Raw genomic sequence first — 21,941 nt, 5'->3', positions numbered from 1 at the left:
CCAAAAGAGCAGCAGATATGAGTGCCTTCTTCACACTGCTCTCACTGTGGGTATGTCCCTTTTCTCTAGCTGTTGAAGACTCATCCCTGTAGTGTGAGTAGAATGGAAAAGGACTAAATCTATTGATTTTAGTTTGGCCTAAGTTTACCTCAGTCAGTGGAAATCATAATACAGCATAGCATTAGACATCTCATTGAAAATTCAGCTTTTTCTTGAAATGCAAATACTTCAGTATAAACAAAATCAAAGACAACTTGAATTTCAAACAGGTGACTGCCCTTGTTCTCTCTGCTCTGGGGCAAGGTCTGCTATTGCATAGAGGGGAAAATAATTACCAGAGAATCATCATGGTTGGAAAGGACCTTCGAGATATCAAGTCCAACTGTCAGTCCTATGACACCTTAACCACCAAATCATAAAATGCTCCATCTACCCTTTTTTACAATACCATCTTCCAAGGCTTTTCAACAATGGGAATTATTTACTGTTTAGATGGAGGAAGAGGAAAACCTTTTGACTAGTAATGATCTCTTTACACCTTCAAATGTACTGAAGGAGAATTTTGTAGACCCATATGCTGTCTGGAATGTCTCACTGCATTTTGGCAACTGTAGGGCCTCTACAAGGGGAAATAAAATAATGTTTTCAATAACGTATGTCCCTTTATAAAGACTAATTTGAGGCAGAAGAGTATTAGGGAGTAATTTAAGGGGGTTCCCAGTTTAACTGGACAAATTGCACGTTTGCATTGCTAGGGCAAAAAGCATCTTTTTACTGACAGCAGAAACTGCAATGCTCCTTTATGACAAGGGAGCCAATCCCTTACTATCCAAAGCAGGTGCTCTCAACAGCTTTAGAGGCTCCTTTAGGTGACTGCCTTCTCAGCACTGAGAGAAGGTGACTGCATTGGATGGGTCATGATGTTTTACACACTCCCCATCTGCCTCTGCACCCCTTTCCCCAAAACTAATGGAAAGGACTGGGAAGGGTTTCTTTCCATGAGGGAGCTCTTTGGCTACCCAATTTGAAGCAGAAGGCTTCAAAGACTGCCAAAGACTGTTTGTACAGAAAATCTGGATATGAAAGCTAAGCAGGCAAACAGACCTGGTGTTTGCTATTTGTCAAGCAAAGTGTGACAGACTCAGAGCAGAAAAGAGAGGGCAGCTAAGTCTTTCATCTAAAGGCTAGCTTACCTGATTTTGTCAGACATTTTTATCTGGTCATTTCGTATTTTCATTATTTATATGGCAGTGTCAGTCAGGCTGCTGCAAAACAGCACTGTATCAAAAACATTAAAAAGCTGCCAAAGTTTTAGCCACTAAAAGGGTGCCAGACACTCTCTTCACTCCCCTCCCAGAGAAAAGACAGGAGGGGAATAAGTGGGAAGAGGCTTTAAGGTTGGAAACAAAACACTGAAAGAGTTTTAATGAAATAATAGAGATCCTGAATGAGATATATGTAAATAAATCAAAAGATATAAACGAACACAGAAGTCACACTCCTCAACTGAAAATATTTCCCAGCCAGAGAGGCCCCAAACTGGACTCGGCTGCGGATGGGGGTGCCCGAGCTCAGGCTGCCCGTGGCAGTCCTCAGAGGCCTTGTGAACCTCCCAGCCAGTCCTAACCACATGGGTAAGAGAACGCGAGTTGTTCTGCTGATCCATGCTCTTCAGCAATGAAATCAGAACGCAGGAGGAACAGCAGCAGAGACAGCAGCCACCGACAGCCAGACCCCAACCCCGGGCACTGGAGCGACCTCCGAGGCGCAATCCCGCACCGCTCCCCCAGCCCCGGGCAGGAGCGCTGTGATTGGTCCCTGTGGGTCACCTGACCCACCCTCCCTTCCCCACCTCCCCTGCCAGGCTCAGGCACCGCGCGGCACCGAGCTGGGCCGGGAGGGGTCGGGTCTGGTGTCTTCTGAGGACATTTTTAACCTGGTTATTCTCAAAGCAGCACAAGACCCAGTTCATTGTCAAACATAGAGTCAACTTTCTTGTATAGAGCAAAGCTGTTCAGTTCCACAGAACGACTTAATATCTGCGTAGTGCCTCAGAGCGCTGGGCAGAGTGGGGGTGGTCGTTGCTAGCGGTCCGAGAAGAGCTTCGTCCTGCAGACTTTGTGGATCACAGGGGGCTGTGGATAAAGGGGAAAGGCAGTGACTCAGGAGGAACATGGAACTCAGAGTATTTTCGGCATCTGCTAAGAGGAACAAGGTTGCAAGATCTTGGGGACAACCAGTGTCATAGTAACAGAGGAAAAAGATGAGAGGTGAATGTGCCCCTATAGGTGCTGATGAGAAGTTAAGTCTTCTGATTTTTGAGGAAAATGCCATGCAGGACATATTTTCATGCAGCCAAAAAATCTTTTGTCCATTGAGAAGGATGGCCTTGCCCACACTGCCCATTGAAAGGCTCCCTGGCCCAGCCTCCTGACTTTGTGCTTGCTGACAGGGGCCAGAACCATGCCAGGGAGCACCCTGGCACTGAATGAATACAGCGCATCCTGGGTGAGCTCTGGAGCTTGTGTCCTGGCACGGTGTAATTTGTTAGTAGGGCTGTAGCCGTGTGGTGTCAGGCAGCCACCATAACAGCCATTAGCATTTCCCAGTGCTGTTGTAGTTAGAACAGCATTTTCCTTGGCAACACAAAGTCTTTGCTTGCTGCTCAGCAGGGTCAGTTGTGCCACCTGGTATCAAAGAAAAGCTTCAAGTTTTTAGTTTTGGATCAAAGATTTCATATAGCTTGTCAAGGAGCTAATAAAGTATTTCAGTTTCTGATTGCTGGCTGATATTCACTCTCTTGGGAGAGTCAGACATAAACATATGACTCAGTCAGCACTTGAGTGCATGATGTTGTTTAGAAAATACTTCTTAGAAGTGCTTCTACACTGTGCTTTTGGAAGCGGTTTCCTGCATAAAGAGTAGTAGCTTGCCTTTCATGACTTCAGGTAGCTCAGTGGGCTTTTATTGTGCTAGAAGGCCACAGGTCTTTTGTTTGCATAATGAGGGCTTGGTAACAACTGCAGCTTTCTTTTTATTTTTATATTTTTCTGTTGAAAGCCAGGGGTCTTTCACTTTTACAAACACTCCTCAGAAATCTTGGAGAAGAAAAATATTTTATGGTGAATCCTGCAAAGATATAGTAATGAACTATAGACTGTAAATTTATTAAATGAACACCACATCATCCACTATATTGACCTTCCTGATGAAGAAGTTTTTAATGCAGCTGTGCAATTATTGCTCTTTAAAAAAAACCTAATATCACCTCAGGGCTGATTTTTTGCTTTCAGTTGAACACATAACACTCAATGAGACAGGTGAAAGGGCCTCAACCTGTGGAGAGGAGGGAGGGAAAAAAACCTAAGGGAATGTATTTTGCTGCCTGGGCCTTGCTCTTCCTAGGCATGTTCTGCTCTTCCCACCTTCACCCCAGCCCCTGGGCACTGCTCTGTCCCAGGGCAGAGGGAAAAACCCAAGACATGGGGACCTCTCCTGCCTGCTGCACCCTCCACTCCAATGGGCACCTCTCTTGTCCTGCTCTTGCTGGATGCCTGGATATCATTAAGGTGATCCATCACTCAGATCCATCATTTTAAGGTTACTGTCACAGTAAGGTGCATTTTTCCCCAAGCAGACTGCTTATGTAAATAGTCCCTCCAGGACTTCAGTGAGAATGCACTCTTCTTTCTTTCTTTTTGCTTACCAAACAAGTTGTCTATTTAACATTATCCCCTAGCTTCTATTTAGAGCTTATGCCATTATTCATCATGTTAGATTTACTGTAAGAATTCTGAAAATCACAGATATACTAATCTGCTCAGTCAATTTTTTTGTTGGCTGGAAGCTAACCAAGAATATTTTCCTTGATTAAATAATACACTTTATCAGAACTGAGGGGCACCACATATTCATGCTGATTAAATTCTCTAAAATTGTACTTTTTCAAAGGAACTCTTAAAGACAGTGTCAAAATCCAACATGCAATCACTGTTACTATTACCCAGAAAATCTTCCCCTAATATGTTGTTACCTGGATGTAAGTTAGCATCATCCCATGTTGTCCTTCCTTGTTTCACAGTTAGTGTTTTGAGGAGCCCAGGAAGGAATTTGCAGCATGAAAGCAGGAGTGTGACTGTGCATAAAGTGTGATTTGGTGAACTTATCAAGATGCAGCTGAACGTCTGGTGAATACAGCCAGTAGTCTGACAACCTACCATCTATTTTTGTGTCAGTTGACAAACAGATGCCAGGGATGAGCTTCTGTGCATAGAAACAACTCTTGCCATCTTTGTCTACAATCTGTATTAAAATTTGGCCAGGCAGTATAACACCTGAATAATTTGGGTGGAGAAATATGTTCTTAATAAATTTTAAAAAATATAGTCGGTACAGCCCCATTGGAATTGACTTGTCTAACAAATGTTCTGCAAATTGTAAAGTATTTTGTTTTATTTTTCCTCCATCTGTTTTCTCCTGGATGTGCTATGGGTCAAGACCAAACCTGGTGTCATTCGTCCGGTGCTGGTGAAAGCAAAGAGTGCACAGCAAATGGAGGAGCCCTATCAATCCAATCCTTTTAAAAAGTACCTTGAAGAAATCAATGATCAAGATATTGAGAAGGTGAGTAACTCTCACTCTAAAGAATTTTGTACCCCCAACTGTTTCTTTAAAGATGAGAGAAAAAGTTTAGATTCCTATTTTGTCCTGGTCTCTTACTTTTTTCTGTAAAAGTGGGTGATTCCCCAAGGAGCACTTGGCTCCTGGAGGAGACTCTGCAGGCTGGAGTCAGGCCTCTGGGACATTTTTTTTCTTGGTGATCTAAAAGATCTGAGTAGAGAAGGGTCTTTTTATGATGTCTGTAGGAAACACTGTACAGAAGAAAGCCCTGTGCTCCCCTGTCGATCAGGTGTCTGGATCAGATCTACTAGAAAGTGCTTTCTCCATTTGGGATTCAGACCTGAATCCACTCTAAAGCAAAGTGAGAGCAGCAAGGACTGGGCAAGGTTCACTCCTTCAAGAGAGACTTCAGAGGAGCCCCAGTGAGTTTCTGTTTCACTCCCCAGTGTATAGATCCTACAGGTCCCTACAGCTTGAGAAGACAGCTCTTCTATGGATGAGGGAAATTTAATGGGCAGTCCAAGGGGCAGCAAAAGTGTTGTCTTGTCCCACAGGCCTCTGCATAAAACCATAAGATCACTTTGCAAAACCACATCTAGAACTTTGCTGAGCTGTAATGAGGCAGAGAACCCCCAAATAAGTGGTGCTGTCAGTCTTTTGTCATGCATTTCTGTTTATGTGCATTGTTGTGGATTAAACCTTAACTGATCTACATGATCTGAGTGTCTCTGGAGGAGTTAATTATTAACCTATACAATATGTTCAGAAACTTCCACCTGGAGTGTAGCAAAATGAAGCCAATAGTCCTCTTGTCAGACGTGATGTGAATAAAATACCTTGCTAATTTAATATCTCTTACTCCCTGTGCTTCCTTCATAATATTAGAGAGAGTCTTTAGCAATGGCAGTTCTCTCTTCTTCCTTTTAGAACTGATTTTTTAAAAAGATATTATTTTAGTTCTTCCCATTCCACCCCATGGCTGTGACTTGCTGTATGACAGTCCCTGGCGTTTCTGAAGAGTACTGCAGCACTACAAACAGGAAGATGTATTTGTAGTTTTAGTGGGTTCCAGCAACAGTTATGGGTGTCGTAGGAAGGCTTCTCATTCTCTAGGTTTCTCCAGAGTGAAGCATTTATGCCTAATATAAGAGCAAATGAGTTAAAAGTATGATTTAAAATTTGAATGAATATTTGACTTCAGAGACTACAGGTGAATTTTTTATTCTTTATCTTAATGAAAGCATTCTGATGTCAAGGTGCTGTGCTGCCATTTGATTAGGAAGAAAGAGAAGGAGAACTGCCTTGTAGCTGCTGATGCAGAACTCCTGGTCTAGGCCACTTCAGCAAGGCCCCTCTGCAAAGACAGGGCAGCTCATACCTCCTTTCATCAGGGACGGACATTGGTAATTTTATCCCAACCTAAGAAATGCCACAGGTTGCTGTAAAGTAATTGTTATTTTAGAGATCCCTATTAACACATTTCTGTGTATTTAGACCTGTATTAAGAGGGATTCACTTACACAGCTGGGTTTGTTGCTGTGAGATATGGCTATATGATTCTAGTGGTAGTCTCATACAACCACCACTTATAATAATAGGGCATCAGCCAGATCTGAGGAAATCACTAAAGTGCTGAACATGGTGGCATATGCTTATGATTTCAGCTCTTTCCTCTCAGAGTAGGTTTATGGTGCTGATATAAGTCTCTCATGAATAGAGGAGGCTTGGGTACCCACGTGAGGATGTTCATGATCTTACAGTGTGTGTGAAACTCTCCTGAGGGGTTGTAGTGCCTGTGAGAGGGCTGCAACACTGCCTCTGGAACTGGCTTGGTGCCCAGGCAACAGCTTGGAAATTGCAGTGGTTGTCCCTAACCATGGGGTCCTTAGGCCATAAGGACACTCATTCTCCCTTTTCACCTGCTCTCAGGAGTTAACATTTTTAGCTGCAGAGCATCCAAAAGAGGGGGAGGTTTTCCCACCAATATTACCTCAAAATCAGGTAAATTGATTGCTTCCATGGGAAGCAAGAGCTTTGAGTTAAAACTAGGAGCGTGGCAGGAGAGCTTTCTGCATTCTCTAGAAGAGCCAGTGCTGGTCCACTTCTCCTCAGATAAGAACTTAGCAGGCATCTACCATGTCTGAGGGCAAAACTGCTCATACTGTCACTGATTTTTCCTCTTTTTCTTTGAAGATTTTCCCAGTCTTCCTGGGAGAATCAGCTCTTATGTTTCCTTCCTCTCCCTCTCTTAGTATTTTCCTTTCTTTCTAATACCAGTGCCAACAAACCTCTCCCTAGGTGACTTTGCTGCCTCTCCTTCACCCACCCCATCTTGAAGGGACAGACCCTTTCAAGCTTCATCTTCAAGGATGCTACAAATTAGATGAGGTTTCAGAGACAACTGGTTTTATTAAATTTTTTCTTTTGATTTTTCTTAGACCTCTGCAGTACCTCCCCACCCCCACCCTGCCAAGCCTCCCAGTGTGACACTGAGCACTGGTGATGATGTGGGTGACATTCAGTTTGAGATACAATGATGCAGCTAACTGTAGTGCTGACCTTCATCTTCACCTCCCTGTGTTGAACACACAGCTTTTTGGACAACAACTTGTTTTTCACTTCATTAAGGAATGTCCTCATGTGGAAAACACAATTTCTCTGGTAAAAATACAGTAATTTTTTCTTTAACAGGCAGCAATTTCCATGCAGATAATCCAAAGTAATGGATAGAGACAAAAAGAGATCTTTAAATTAGTAAAGCTTGGCTGTAGAGGATGTAGCTCAGCTCACAGATAGGACTTTTTATCTGTGGTCTGGGTATGCTTTATGTAGATTGACTTTGATGTGCTAATAAAATTTATAAACCAGGGAAAAATCCATTTTGATTTTGGCTTTTTATCATATTAGCTTATGCTGCCTGCATTTTTTGGGGAGTTTTTTTGTTTGTTTGTTTGTTTTTATTTCTTAGGTTCCAAACTGTCCGTGTTACACTTCCCACATTTTTAGTTGCCCTTAGTGGAGGTGGATATTTCCCCATCATGAGAAAGTGTTTTTTTCCTCTCACTTAGTATATTTCAGCAATGTTTCAGGAATTTTGTAAGTATGCTCCAATTTGTGCAGAAAAGGGACATAAAATATACTGGAACTGTATGTAACTCGTGAACAGTGATGATGTGATGGCTTCATAAAAATTTTCATTTGAATCTGGGGAAACTATCTTTTTCAGGGAAAAAAAATAGGGCGTTTTGTTACACAGCAACATGAAAACAGCTCATAATGAATGTTAGAGAATTAATGTGCTTGAAAATATTTATTAGCTAGAACATAGTCCCCCCCCTCTTTGGCATTAGCCCACCCCAAAATAAACACCTGGGGCAATAGAAGAGCATGATAAAGGTGAAGTAAAGGGATATTAGTTACTTCTGGCATGAAGCTGTGTTTGCCAGGGTTTATCATTAATAGAAATAGGGCTGGTGCCTCTGAGGAGGAGCAAGAGGCAAGGTCTGCGTGAAGCCACTGCTGCCTGGTCCCCTTCCAGCTGCCCTCATTGCTGCCAGGCTTTGATCTGCTTGTTTGCTGACACTCAGTCTTTTGGCATGCAATACAGTAGCTTCTGCTGGAACTAATCAAGGCTCTTGTCACAAATTTTCTGGGTCTGACCTTAAAGGCACAGCGTGCAGGGGAGTTTCTGGTCTAAACTCAGCCAGACAAATGGGTGAGAATTTCTGATGTATTTGGGAGAATTCTGGCTGTGTCAGTGGCCTTGACAATACCTGAGCACAAGATACCATAAGCTGGGTGTGCTTCCTTGGTCTGATCTCAAATCTTTTAAAATTCAAATTTTTTAAAGGATTCTATCCTTCAGGTGCAAAAAGCACATACATACTGGGTTTTTTAATCAGAAACCCTATTAACTGCTGATGACTTGCAGCAGTGAAATGTGTGGTGTATGCACCTTCACTAGTTTACATCTTAAATCACCGACAAGGCTTGCTGGAGTCTTGTTAAAAGCCTGAAGTACTTCTGGTAGTACCTACCAGGTAAGTCAGGTGTTCTTTTGTACCTCTCAGATGCTGTTTTCAGATTGATTTTTCTTCCAATCCACCCTCTCAGAAAACGGGCCAAAACCATGATCATTTTATCCTAGCACGAGATCCTTCTGAGCTTTCATTTTCTCTCTGGAGTTGCAGGAGGGAGATATATGCATCTGAAACATAACTGGTTTCATGAAACATCTGCAGCAGGTTTTTGTGTGTGTGCTTTCATACCTATGGAAGCACTTAGTGTAGTGCAGTTGTTACAGCATGAAGGCAGACTCTCTCTCCTAGTTAATTATCAAGCCCTATGAAATGTAAAAAGATGCAAGACAAGCACTTTTCTCTGTTCGAAGCTTCTTCTTAGCATCCATTAACCTGTTTCTGTTTACTTCTCTTTATTTCTTTTTTTCATAGGAGACTCCCCTCCTACACCCTCTGTATCCAACTAAACTGATCCCTCCAACTAAGTCCCCTTTGCGCCCTCCATCTGTCTCCCTCGCTCGCTGTCTAAACCCTGGACCTTTCAGCCACTTGTCCTCCAGCATGTCTGATGTTCATGAGAATCCTTATAGTCCTTACAGTCACAACTCTTTGTACAATAAGGTGAGCGTCAAGTGTGATGTGATTCAAGAGCTTTGTCTGGCTTTTGTCATTTTAACTCTGGGCAGGATTCAGCTGACTGATTAGGATTTGGTGCTGGCACGTGCTCTGAGAGATGCATCTCAGACAAGCCTGTGTATCCAGCATCCCTGGAAATGAAACTGCTTTTCCTTCTCTGGACACAGCTTGTGTCAGGCGTTACTTCCTTCAAACCTGCTAGAAGAGGGCTCCTACCAGTCCTCCTTCTAGCTATTTGTTCTCTAAATGAAGAATAATCTATTTCATCCCTCATGTTCAAAAGTACTTTTAACATTAACCCATACTAAAGTAATGAGGAATTTAATTTTTCCTGGGGACTAAGGAAAGGGAGGCTAACCTGAGAAAAATACAGGCTTTTCCAGTGGCTTTATCTGTCATCCTGAGAACGAGTTGCCTCTTGTCAATGCAAAAGGAATTGCACCCTTGCTGACATTTGTGTCTTCTTTGAAAAAGCAGTGAAGAAGTTAGACAAAGTCTCTGTAGTCCAAGGTGTGTGGGTGTCAGGGCTGGCTAATGAGGTTTGTAAGGTGAAAACTATGCCTTATGTCTTAACTGAAGTCTTTTTGAAGAGCAGCTGGCACAGTGTATTTACAATATTTCAAGAGAGCCCCTGTCTGGTGTCAGAAAAGCATCAGGTATGGAAGTCCATGGAAGATGCTGTTTGGACCCCTCAGATGCATCCCTCCCATGTGCTCTTTTTCTAACCCAGAATCTGGATGCTGCCGCTGGAACCTTGATGCCTGGAGAGGAAATCCTGCTCTTAGATGCACAGTGTTCTTTATTTGGGATGAAAGAGGTTTAAACACAGGCATTAGGTACTGTTTCTTTAGCCTATGTTACGGCTATGTCAGGGGGAACACCAAACTGAAATACACATTAGTAGTTTCCGGCACATTTGAGAGCAGAAAATGCTTTGAAGTATCCCCTCTGATAGAATATGTGTTGGTCAGACCTTCAACTGCACAAATGCCTTTCTCTCCCCATTTAGAAAAATAATTTTGGTTAACGGGCAATGTCAGTGGCCTCTTAAATTGGCCCCTCTGTCCTGTGGGATTTATGGAATTTACCATTTAATCCACTTATTAAGATGGACTGAAAGTAAAAGTAAAACTAAACCCAATTCCCATTCTGTGTTTGAGGCATCCTGAACAAAAGCACCTTTTCATATCTTCAAAGCTGAGTTTTGTTCTGTTTCAGTTCTTACTGATGTGACATGTTTATTTAGGCAGCAAAGGTTTTATGATCAAGCATTTTTTAGAAATTTTCTTGGTTTATTGCAGGACATTTACATGAACAAACAAACAGTTTAAATGACTGCTGAAGCCAGTTTTTGTAATGAAAATGGGTATTTGCTCTTGTTAAGGAAAACGTTGCCAGAAATTCAAATTTGTATAGGAAGGCAAATAAGGCAGGGAAGAGTCTGAAGATAATTAAAATAGTGCAATATTTTGGTATACCACGTTAGCTGTTTTCTCGGACAGGGGTACTCTTGATGAATAATTGCTGAAATAAGGAAATTCTGCTGCTGCTCTGTGCATCCAAAACCGTTCTCTTGAACACAGAGGTCATAGCACAGCCCATCCTGGCTATTTGCATTCCATCCATGATATGATGATTACAGGGCCTCTTGATCCACAATTTTTATCTCAAGGAACTTCTGTCATTTCAAGCAACCTTTGTGAGTTTTGCAAACTGATATATCCAGCCACACCTCTTTGATGTTATGCTGGCTCTTCCTGCACAATATGTTTGTGAGCTACATCTCCTTCATTTTTTCCATTTCCCTGTAAAATACATTTGCTCTCTCATTTGTGTCATTTTTCCTGTTCACTTTAAGGAAAGGTATTTCACCTGGTTTTCCTGTAAAGCACTGAAAAGTGCTGTATTCTGTCAAAAAAAACCCCCCCAAAACCCGAGAAAGGATCATGTCATTTTACTTCAAATACTGCAGCAGCATTTTGAATTGTTATGTCATCAGGGAACTAACTGGGAGGTCATTTTTTGATGAGGCCCTAGTACTGACCTGCTGTGACAATTTAAACAAAAAAGTTCATGCATTTGTGCTTCTGGTTGATTTCCCACTGCTGTTCCTCTTGTCATGTAAACAAAATAGTCTCCTGACTTTGGTGGAGACCACATGTAGTGATAATACTTGTGTTTTTCTGAATGCATCCCTTAATTTAGTTAATGTAGTAAGTTATCTCTTCAATCTCATAAGATCTAGTGGAAATCCACAGGAATCTATGATGTTAACCATGATTAGTACAAAAAATTCAGTAATTGGATCTTCTGAAGCAGGATTGGTGAGCATGAAAAGTACTTTTGAGACTAACACATTTTTTGAGACTTCTTTGGATAATTTTTAGTGTAACATTTCACCATTGATTGATTCCTAGTGTTTAGAATAATTTCAATTATTTATTGATTTGCAATAATTTAAACATCTCAGCCAATGAAGATAAGGTTGAGTGATACAAAATGAAAACTCAGTTATCAAAAGTAGGTTATATTTTCAGCATTACTGGTAGGGCCAGTACTTTTAGTAAAATGTATTGTATTTCCCAACTGATGTCAGTTTCTGGGTAGGTGTAGCCCAATGCTTTGGCAAATAGAATAATCAGATTTCAGCAGAGGACTAGTTTTAATGCCAACAGAGATTATTACCCAAGAAGCAAATATCCAACACTTAAAATAAATTTTTAAATGTTTCTGCTTTTGCTCTATCATATTAACATTCTTTGATGACTAAAGGAAGACTAATTTCAAGCTTATTGACATCTGTATTTAATATTTGAGTCATTATATGTTGATAAAAGCCCTGACAATATTTGCCTATTATTTCTTCCAATAACTCTGTGTTCTGTGCCACAACCTGTTCATGTTTTTAAAGAAAATGTATAATTTATTTTTATAAATAATCAAAGTAACTGAAAAGAGAATACAGTAGACACAGTATCAGGTGTTGAAACTTCAAACCGTTTACTCCTCTGTAAACAACATTTTGAAATCATGGGAATTTCTGTCCATCCTCTACTAAACCTGGACTGCCATAGCTGTAAGTTCCCTGGATGTTCCCCTCTCCACTCCTCATCCCCTGGGCTCAGGGCTGTTCTCTCCAGCCATCCTAGAAATGCATGATGAGTGTTGGCCATGGTCAATCTGGATGTGTTTGTTACACTTCTAACCATATGTTGTGTTTTGCTTCATCTTCCACTAGAGGGCAAAACCTGTTGCCATAAGTTCTTACAGTTATTTAAAATATGTTGTAAATACACTACTGAGATCAGACAGGCTGTGCCAGGGAATGGAGCTGCTACTCTTTACTCCCAGAGAAATTAAAAATTAGCCTTAAACAAGAGTTCCCACAGAAATGGGAAATGGTGCATGGGAAAATACAGGATGATCACCTGTATTTGCTGTTAGGGAGACTAGATATGTTGAGCTCCTAAATCCAGTATATTTTTATTTGTTGGCTCAGGGTGTAAGAAAATAACAGCTGCCTCTATCTGAAATGCTTTATTGAAAGGACACTGTGGTGTTGTTCAGGCAGACTGGACCCAGAGCCAGGTTGTTTTTCTTTGAAGTTCCAGCAAGTACCTAAGTCTTAATAGCTGATAGAATTACACAGATGAAGCTGAAAGATAGATGTGGCAGGTTTTGTAGATTGGAACTGTGCAGAGTGATGAAATCCATAAGATGTGCAGAAAATAATTTCACAATGTGGTTTTAGCTTTGATGGGAGGAGGCTGTGAGAATCAAGATATTGTGTTTGCTTTCTGCTTGGAAAAGAGCAAAGAAGGTTTCTTCATCTTATCTGTGCACAGACTGTTTCTGAAATTAAGAAGTTGCCCATTCAAGTGAGCTGATTCTTTTCTTATTCACCTGCTCATTTCCCTTGTCCTCTCTTTCCCTACTCTGCTCCCTGGGCACCGGCTGCTGCTGCCTTTATTTACAATACTTGGTGCTGAAGAATTATATGAGTTGAACTTTTTATTATTAAAAAAGTTCTTTTTCCTTTTAGTTGATAAAATAGCTTAGAAAGATGGACTTGAGCACAATTATTACAGTGGCAGAGAAACTGGGTTAATATTTAGTGCTGTGGTTAACCCCAAAGAGTGCTTCTGCTGAGAATCACTCCAGCTTTTAACAGAGGGTTTGTGTAGGGTGGGAGAACACAACCCTGCACCTGGAGTACTTTGTCCAGTTCTGGTCCCTGCAATTCAAAAAAGATTCAGACTGGAGAGTCCAAAGGAAGGCCATGAAGATAATCAAAGGGTTGAAGACCATGCCCTGTGAGGAAAGACTGAAGGCAGTAGGTCTTCCACCCAGAGAAGAGAAGGCTTGAGGTGACCTTATGACAGTATTCCAGTACTTAAAGGGTGGCTATAAAGAGCATGAGAGCTCTTTCTACACAGGGAGCCATGTGGAGAAGACAAGGGATAATGGGTACAACTTTCACTGGGAGAGGCTTAATCTTGTTGCACGAAATAGCCTTTTTAGAGTGAGAAAAATCAATCACTGAAACAACCTTCCCATGGCCACAGTGGAGTCCACATCACTGGAGGCTTTCCAGATGTGCTTGGACTGGGTGTAAGGTAATCTCATCAAGACTCCCTTTCCCACAAATGTTGGACCCTTCCAGCCTGGGATGTTCTATTCTAGAATTCATATGAAGGCATAATTGTTGTAAACATCTCTGGGAAGAGAGCACTAGGTTTTGAGAAACTGGGAGTCATTTTGAAGGGGAAAGGAATGAGCTGTCACCCCTGACTGGGCTGACTGAGTATAGCTGCCTCATCTGGGGACCCGCTCTTGGTCCCTATTGCCTTTCAGACTGCCTTTCCTTCCTGTCAGCAAGGGCAGAACACAGGATACATGTACATCCCTGTGAAGCTCTCCCTGTGGGTTAGGTATTTAGCAGCACAGGCTTGAAAATGGATTGGAGGGTACTAGCTTTTTAAAAGAGGTATGAGAAAGGTTTAAAAATTTACAATTTCTGTACCTGATCAGACATTACTTACAAGAGTAAAGGTCCAAGCTTGCAGAGGACAAGTTTTATTTAGTGTTCAACTTTGGACTCAAGCCAATTTATTTTTTTTCCTGGGCCTAAATGGAATTTTCTTGAAATCATTAAATGTTGTAATGTTGGGAGTGTCAGCTTTCCATAATCACTTGCAGGTCTACAGGCTCATAGATAACCAGAATATTTAAAAGGAATATTCATTAATTTTTAATGAAATTGGTGGTGTTTACCTCACCAACCAATCTTCTACTCATTGTAGTTTCTATTTGATTAATAGTAGCAGAGTGGGAATTGACATTCTGTGATTGTGGCAGCCTTTCAAGGTTGCCATGGAAAAGCACTTTTCTCCCAGACATCATCCCATCTGCTTTTATTTCTAGAAGAGGGTTTCTTTCTGTCTTTTGAACTTTGATATTTAAATGCTGTACTTGTGTAGGTGTATTGTGGTTGATCAACCCTCTAGTATCTGTGATCCAGAACAACTGCTTTAATGGAGAAAAAGAAGTCAGAGGCAAACAAGCCATTTCATTAGTGCTGTCATATAAATTGGTCCTCCTCGTTGGGAAAATATTAATGCTTAATATTGTTGTGTCTCCTTAGTATATTCTTTTATAGCATTGATTGGGCTAAGTGAGCTATTTTATGCAATTCATACTTAGATGACATTTTATCACTTTGGTCTTGGTTTGCTAATGCCTGCAGAAAGTGGCTGCAGAGTTCTTGCTCAGCTCATCTTTAAAGAAATGCATTTCTCCTAAAGCACTTTAGAAGGATAATAACTTGGTAATTAATTGCTTTCTTGTAAGCTATCAGACTGGCAACAAAACATGAAGGTCGACTAAACTCATCAGGAGGCACAGCAGCATGCACTGAACAAAGTTTTAACTTTAGCACTGACTGGAAAGAATCCTGCTACCTGTCCCTGTGAGACAGCTCTTCCAAAGCAAAAAAAAAAAAAAAAATTGATTGCAGTGTCTCTCCTTTTGGCCTGGGTTGTTAGGCAATATTGAGAGCCTTGCTGTCTTATTTATACCAGGAGAAGCAGCTGATGGTAGGATGCTGGTATTTCTTTGGTGTACTCCTGTTTGCTTAGAAAACATGAAAAAAAAAAAGTTGTTTCCAGCAGGAATTTTCTGTACTTAGAAATTAAAACATGCTTCCCAGTGAACACTGTGCCCAGAAGGCTCCAGATTTCCTCCTGAAACCTCCTTACAGCAAATTTTTTCTGCCTTCTCACTTATCCAGGCTGTCTCTGCCTGGATAAGCTTAAACCAGTGTCTAGCATCAAAAAGTGCTTTAAAATGCTTTGTCTTCATTCTCAGTGGAACCCAGCAACAGGACAAGGGCCAGTTGGCAGAAGCTGGAACAGAGGATGTTCCAGCTGAATATGAGGAAAACTTCTTTACTGTGAGGGTGACAAAGCACTGGAACAGTCTGTCCAGAGAAGTTGTGAGTCTCCTTCTTTGGAGGCATTAAAAACCCTCCTGTGTGCCACCTGCTGCAGGTGAAGCTGCTTTAGCAGGGGAGCAGGGGAATTGGACTAGATGATCTCCAGAGCTCCCTTCCCATCCCTGCCATTCTGTAATTCTGATATAAAACTTGAGTTCAGTTTTATTCCTGGATTTCTAGGATGACCACATCTAGTCTTTTGCTGAGAGAATTTCAGGCAGATGTTTTTAATAAATAAAACAATATCAAATGAAATGAAAATTCTGTCTCTAGCTAAAAAATAATTTGTGAGATGTATTTATCTTAGCCCTCTGTATCTTCATATTAATATGTGACACACATCTTAGGGGAAGAATCATAGAATCATAGAATCATAGAATCTTAGGGGTTGGAAGGGACCTCGAAAGATCATCTAGTCCAACCCCCCTTGCCAGAGCAGGGCCCCCTAGAGTACATCGCCTAGGAACATGTCCAGGCGGGTTTTGAATGTCTCCAGTGAAGGAGACTCCACAACCCCCCTGGGCAGCCTGTTCCAGGGCTCCGTCACCCTTACAGTAAAAAAATTTTTTCTGATATTCAACTTGAACCTCCTATGCTCCAATTTACACCCATTACCCCTTGTCCTATCACTGGTCACCACTGAGAAAAGCCTAACTCCATCTCCCTGACACTCACCCCTTACATATTTGAAAACATTGAAGACCCAAAGGAAACACAATAGCCCAAGTACTCCAGCACTCCTAGTACCTGCTTCTAGTGTCTCTGCTGGTTTGTGAAGGGGGTTCTTGGATGTGCCTGGATGTGGCAATGGGGGCAAGCTTGCCATAGCTCAGAAGCTCTTCTGATGCTAGGATCCTGGTCCAATACTGGATTTGGACTGCATATGGTCCATACTGTTTCTAGGGGAATTGAAACCATAGCAAATGGGAACGTTAAAAAATAATCTCTAGTAATGATTTGGCAAATGCAAATTGGGAACATATCTTTGCTTGTAATATAGTGATATAATAAAAGACAAAATCAGAAAAAACCAGAAGTCACTCAGAGGTAAACTTTATTATTAGCAACAAAAGCAGAAATATATTGTTGGGTGAAAAAATACCAAGTAAGATTTGCTAGGAGTATAGCCTGGTACTTGCAATCTTTTTATTGAAGATAATGCGTAACAAAGTTTGAAGGAAAATAATAATTAATGGAAACTATCCCAGAACACCCAGAATTGCAGAGAAATTTGTACGTTTGCATTCTACACCTCACTAAACACAGATGTTTCTCGACAATTTACTTTTGCTTTTTTAGGTTGTATAAAACTCTTCTGAGTTATCAAGGAAAAATAAGCAGTGAGCTGATGAACCTTTGGAAAGTCTACATTTTAAAGGGCAAATCGGCACAATTAGAATTCACTTAACTTTTTCAAGTCTTGATATAATGTGTACTCTGAACTCTGGCCTTAATTAACTCCTCTTCCACATGTGCTACAAAAATATATAACTTATAAATAGTTTTGGTGAAATTCCAAAGACTTATTTAGTTCTTGAATTAAAGAAGCCAGTATTTACCTATGTTACAGAGATGTTATGAACTTCAAGGCATTATTGTTTTCTTTTCTTTTTGGCAAGATGTTCTGAACTTCGATGAAGAGGCCATACATTGTACATGAACTGTAAATTATAGTGCTAGCTTCCTCTTTTTCTTAATTAAACAGGGGCTATCCCTTTACTAGCTATATGATACTCTAGTTATATGATAGGCAGAATATGATCTTAATGCAAATTTTAATACAGTAGGTAGCTGTTCCATATGTGTGCTTTTGAAAATTCAGCCAAAGTTTGTGGTTTGTATATAAAGCAGATAAGGTCAAAGATCTCTGTTGCTTTAAAAGCTTACTCAGAAAACAGGGTTTATTCAGTTTTGCAGCTAATCTGGGAAGAAAATATGTGGGAGGAAGATCAGCTCTGAAAATTGAAAACATTTCATTTCACTCTGTCACCTGGAAAGCAGTTAAAGTTCTTTGGCAGTTATCAGTCAGTGACCCCTTTCCCAGGGCAGGGAAGCATTGTCTCATCTAAGCAATGACTTGGCTCCTCTGAGTCCATGAGAAGTTCACAGTCAATATGCTGAAGTATCAAACACTTGTGTTGTTGGAAATTCTGAAACTTTATTTCTAATACAGATTAAAATCTGAAGACATTGAAATACTCCAGAAAACATAATTCATCATTTGCATTATATGATCTATCTGAAAGTAGATAGTTATAATCTGTGTGATTAGAAGATATTTTGTCTCCTCTGCTGCCTTACTCTAGGTGTGTAGGTTGTGGTTCTCATGTCTCAGGTCTTTGTTATAGGCCTGATACCCTTGCTAACCAGCAGCTCCTGTAATCACTGTAATAATAAGTGAAATTAGCCCTGTGAGGAAATGCAGTGCTTGATTAATCCAGAGCAGAAAAAAGCAACTTGTGACTGCCACAAAGTGCACTGCTAGTGAAATACAGCTTAAAATTTTATGGAAGATATCCAAAATGAAATATCCAGGACAGAAAACACAATATTCCAGTTACAGATGGGATTTCTTAAGATTAAACACTTCATTTTAATTTTCTGAATGACTAGCGAGAATTTGCAAGTGAGATCAAAATGTTTTGCAGAAAGCTTCATTTTTCTGTTGATAGCATGTTTTATAGAAACATCATTTTGGCAGAAAATCCCCAGTCAATTTCACTGCCGACTATCCCAGCATGAGAGGCTGAACTTAGCCTGGGAAAAGGCAGTCCAAAGAAAAGCAGTACACTGCTTGGCTGGTGTACATATCCCTCCATCCATCTCCACTTAGAGACCAGGAATCCCTACTGCAAAACCCTGTAACTCTGGTATTCAGATCCAAATTTTTTAATCTCATCTCACCCTGGTGCCCTCCAGGTCTGTGTCCTGTAAGACCCTGTCAAGGACCTACTCCTGCGTGCGAGTTGTTCTCTTGTGCAGGTACTTCCCAGCATCTGGAGAGAGCTTTGAAATCTTCAAGTTGAAAATGCACAGACACAGTAGTGGATAATCATGATCTGCAAGTTAGTCAGGACATTCTATTGCATACGAGGCTGAAGACCACATTATTGTGATCATTATTTCTACTTCCCGCTTCCTTTTATAGAGAGGTTAAAGGTGCAAAGGAATCAGTTGCTCAACTGACTGAATATTTGAAATGGATTTTATACTGTGTAATTTCAGAGAGAATATAACACCATCATTACAAATGATCCCCTTACATTATATGTGTTCTCTTCCCTTTGTTGAAGGTAGTCCTGTGGGTTTTTACCATTTACTGATACCCTAGATTTCACATTCCTGGACTCAGAAAAAGTGGTTACTTATAAATTTGTTACATAAAAACCTTGCTTGTTATTCATGTATAAATAAACATTTTTAGTCTTTGAGAAATTAGTAGGTTTTTCTGTTTTGAAGGAATGACCCCATGTTTCATAAGTCTAGAGTACCTGATTTATTTTCAAAATAAATTAGACTTAATGGCATAGTTTGAAAGAATAGCATATCTGTGGATGCTTTCTGGCTACTATAGTTGACACATTCTTATTTCTTATATGTGCTATCTCTCACTGGTTTCAAAGAGTTGTAAACCTGTGTCTCAATTAACAAAGGTTGCATACCCTCTAGAGAGTGACTTAGATTAATGAAAAAGGTCTTAAAATAAGAACACCTCAGAAAGTTTTATATTAGTACAGAGGAGCTGTGATTCATAGCTCAATAAAGATAAACTGACCTTTCAAAGGCAAATATGTCTTGCTGATTATTCTACAGAGCTAAATGAGCAAAGGTCTAACTAAGATGTTATATAATCACCTGTTTTCTAAGCCTTGTCTGAGTATGTAATAGATAGTTTTGACTAGGTATATAATTTCCCTTTGCACTTACATGCTGCAAATACTTATATATTGTGAGGTTATTCTGCGCTCCTCAGCAAATTGTTTTGGAGCCACAAATACAGATTTATCTAGTTTACTTTTTCACTGTTCTTAGAAATAACAAAGAAAATGTCATATTACCAGAAAACCAAGTGATCCCTGGAAAAATTAAGAATTACTAATTAACTTTACAAGAGTAATGCCGAGTTTTGTAACTGACAAAGGAAAAAAAAAGAATGGTTATTGTAAAAGCAATATTTTAATCTTCTACCATCAAAGGATTCAGTCCTTTTACATTTGTAGAAAAAAAATTAGGGCTTTTCACCACCTGCTTTGACCTGGAGATGAAATATTGCCAGTGACTGTGATGAAGTCTCACTAAGACAGCATACCCATAAAAAGTACATAGTCCAATATAGGTTACACTTCTGGACTTCTGGATCTTGTGGACATGGGCACATTGCTATATGACTCAGAGTGAAGATAAGTCACACAATGTTTAATAAGGAAAGGTTAATCCCACCTCATTATACCTATTTTTTATTCTGGTACTTTTAAGTTGACTGTCTGGTACCCTGATTCTGATAGCTCATCTTTGCAGGGAGATGACCATACACACTGTGCTTGGGGCAGTAAGTTGTACTCTGATTAAGGTACAAGGCTGAGTTTAAACAGGTAGGTTATCTGTCCTGTCCTCCAGACACCTTGGGCTGACCACCAGAACAACATCTAGATGCCAGTATCCTTCTTTAGTACTTGCTCAGGCAGTGAAAGACCGAGACTCAAGCTTCTCCTTCTTCCAAAAGTCTGGTCCTTACCCACTGAGCTGCAGAAAGCAAATGCAATGGGACAGCAAGTTCCATTCTGTGGGACTGGTGTAGTGTGCATTCAAGAACACAAAAATCATTTAGAGTTTTTCATTTCTGGAATCCCCAGCATAAGAAGGGCATGGACCTGTTGGAGTGAGTCCAAAGGAGGGCAACAAAGATGATCAAAGGGCTGGAGCACTTCTATGAAGACAGAGTTGAGGTTGTTCAGCCTCGAGAAGAAAAGGCTCCAGGGAGATGCTAGAGCAGCTTTCCAGTACCTGAGGGAAGGCCTACAGGGAAGCTGGGTAGGGACTTTTTTTGCATGTAGTGACATGTAGTGATAGTATGAGGGGGAGCAGTTTCAAGCTGGAAGAAACTATAGTTAGATTCAATTTTGGGATTAAATTATTTCCTGTAAGGGTGGTGAGATGCTGGCATAGGTTGCACAGAGAAGCTTTGGATGCCTCTTCCCTGGAAGTGTTCAAGGCCAGGATGGATGGGTCTTTGAACAACTTGGTCTAGTGGGAGGTGTCCCTGCCCACGGCAGGGCAGTTGGAACTGGATGATCTTAAAGGTCCCTTCCAAACCAAACCATTCTGTGATTCTGTATTTGTAAGGCAAAATGAAGGAAGAAAGAATTGCACTCTGTAGTCTTTTGGTTAAACTCTGGAAAGACAGGCAGTGGACCATTTCAGGTTACATTGACATAAGATAAAAATAACACAGGTAACAAGCTTCGAGCTCAGTAGGATGAATTCACCCAGGCCAAGGCATTGAACTTCTTTGCATCTGGCAGAGCTGTATGATTCCAGGGAAAACCCAGCAATGCTTCCTTTTAGTGACTTGCAAGACAAAGCATTACTTCCTCAGAAAGTATGCAGCACTTGGCTTATTTACTCATCCTTATTAAAGGACTGCTTAACAGTACCTTATAAATGTAGCCATGTGTGACTTCCTTTAGATTAGACATGTCATGGCAAAATCAGGTCTTTGGTTACCTGAGTAGTGGAACGTAAAGATTCTTTCATGATAATTTGAAGGATTTTAGGTTTGAGAAGCATCATGAAAAGAGAGAACTGCATATTATCGAGCTTTTCTCCGAGTCTTAAGCCTGTATGAAATTTTAACCCTCATTTATTAATCAGTGAAGTCCTTGTTTGCCTCTCACTTCTTTCAATGAAGCCTCTTGAAAATAATTGATGTTAAGAGCACCTGTCCAGAAAATAAAGATAATTTTCCCACTCTATAGAGACTGTTACACGTGCTGATTCTTTAGTTTAAAAAGAGGATGCAGTCAAACTAAAGGAAGTAAATGTATTTCTTGGATAAAAAAAAAAGATGATTACTTTCGTCAGGTCTAAGAAGGGTCTTGACACCACATGCTCAAGGAATAAAGTAAGGCAGAATAATGACTCAGAGAGCCGTTTTGGGTTAACACTGTAGGCAA

At 40.5% G+C, this 21,941-nt stretch overlaps 1 protein-coding gene across 10 annotated transcripts in view; it reads left to right on the top strand.

Moving 5' to 3' along the window:
• The window catches only part of MLIP (muscular LMNA interacting protein), a 104,718-nt gene that overhangs the window by 72,198 nt on the left and 10,579 nt on the right, over positions 1-21,941 (top strand). For 8 of the 10 annotated variants that reach the window (XM_071741718.1, XM_071741714.1, XM_071741711.1 and 5 more), the window contains 2 exons: positions 4,498-4,623; positions 9,072-9,260. In XM_071741718.1, the coding sequence (XP_071597819.1) occupies positions 4,498-4,623; positions 9,072-9,260 (315 nt within the window). The remainder of the gene's footprint in view (positions 1-4,497; positions 4,624-9,071; positions 9,261-21,941) is intronic. The other 2 variants (XM_071741717.1, XM_071741716.1) reach the window with 1 other exon arrangement.

Source organism: Heliangelus exortis, chromosome 3 (genome assembly GCF_036169615.1).
Source record: "Heliangelus exortis chromosome 3, bHelExo1.hap1, whole genome shotgun sequence".
NCBI classification, from domain to species: domain Eukaryota; kingdom Metazoa; phylum Chordata; class Aves; order Apodiformes; family Trochilidae; genus Heliangelus; species Heliangelus exortis.
The sequence above is the reverse complement of the archived record's forward strand: the minus strand, read 5'-3'. Positions and strand labels throughout refer to the sequence as shown.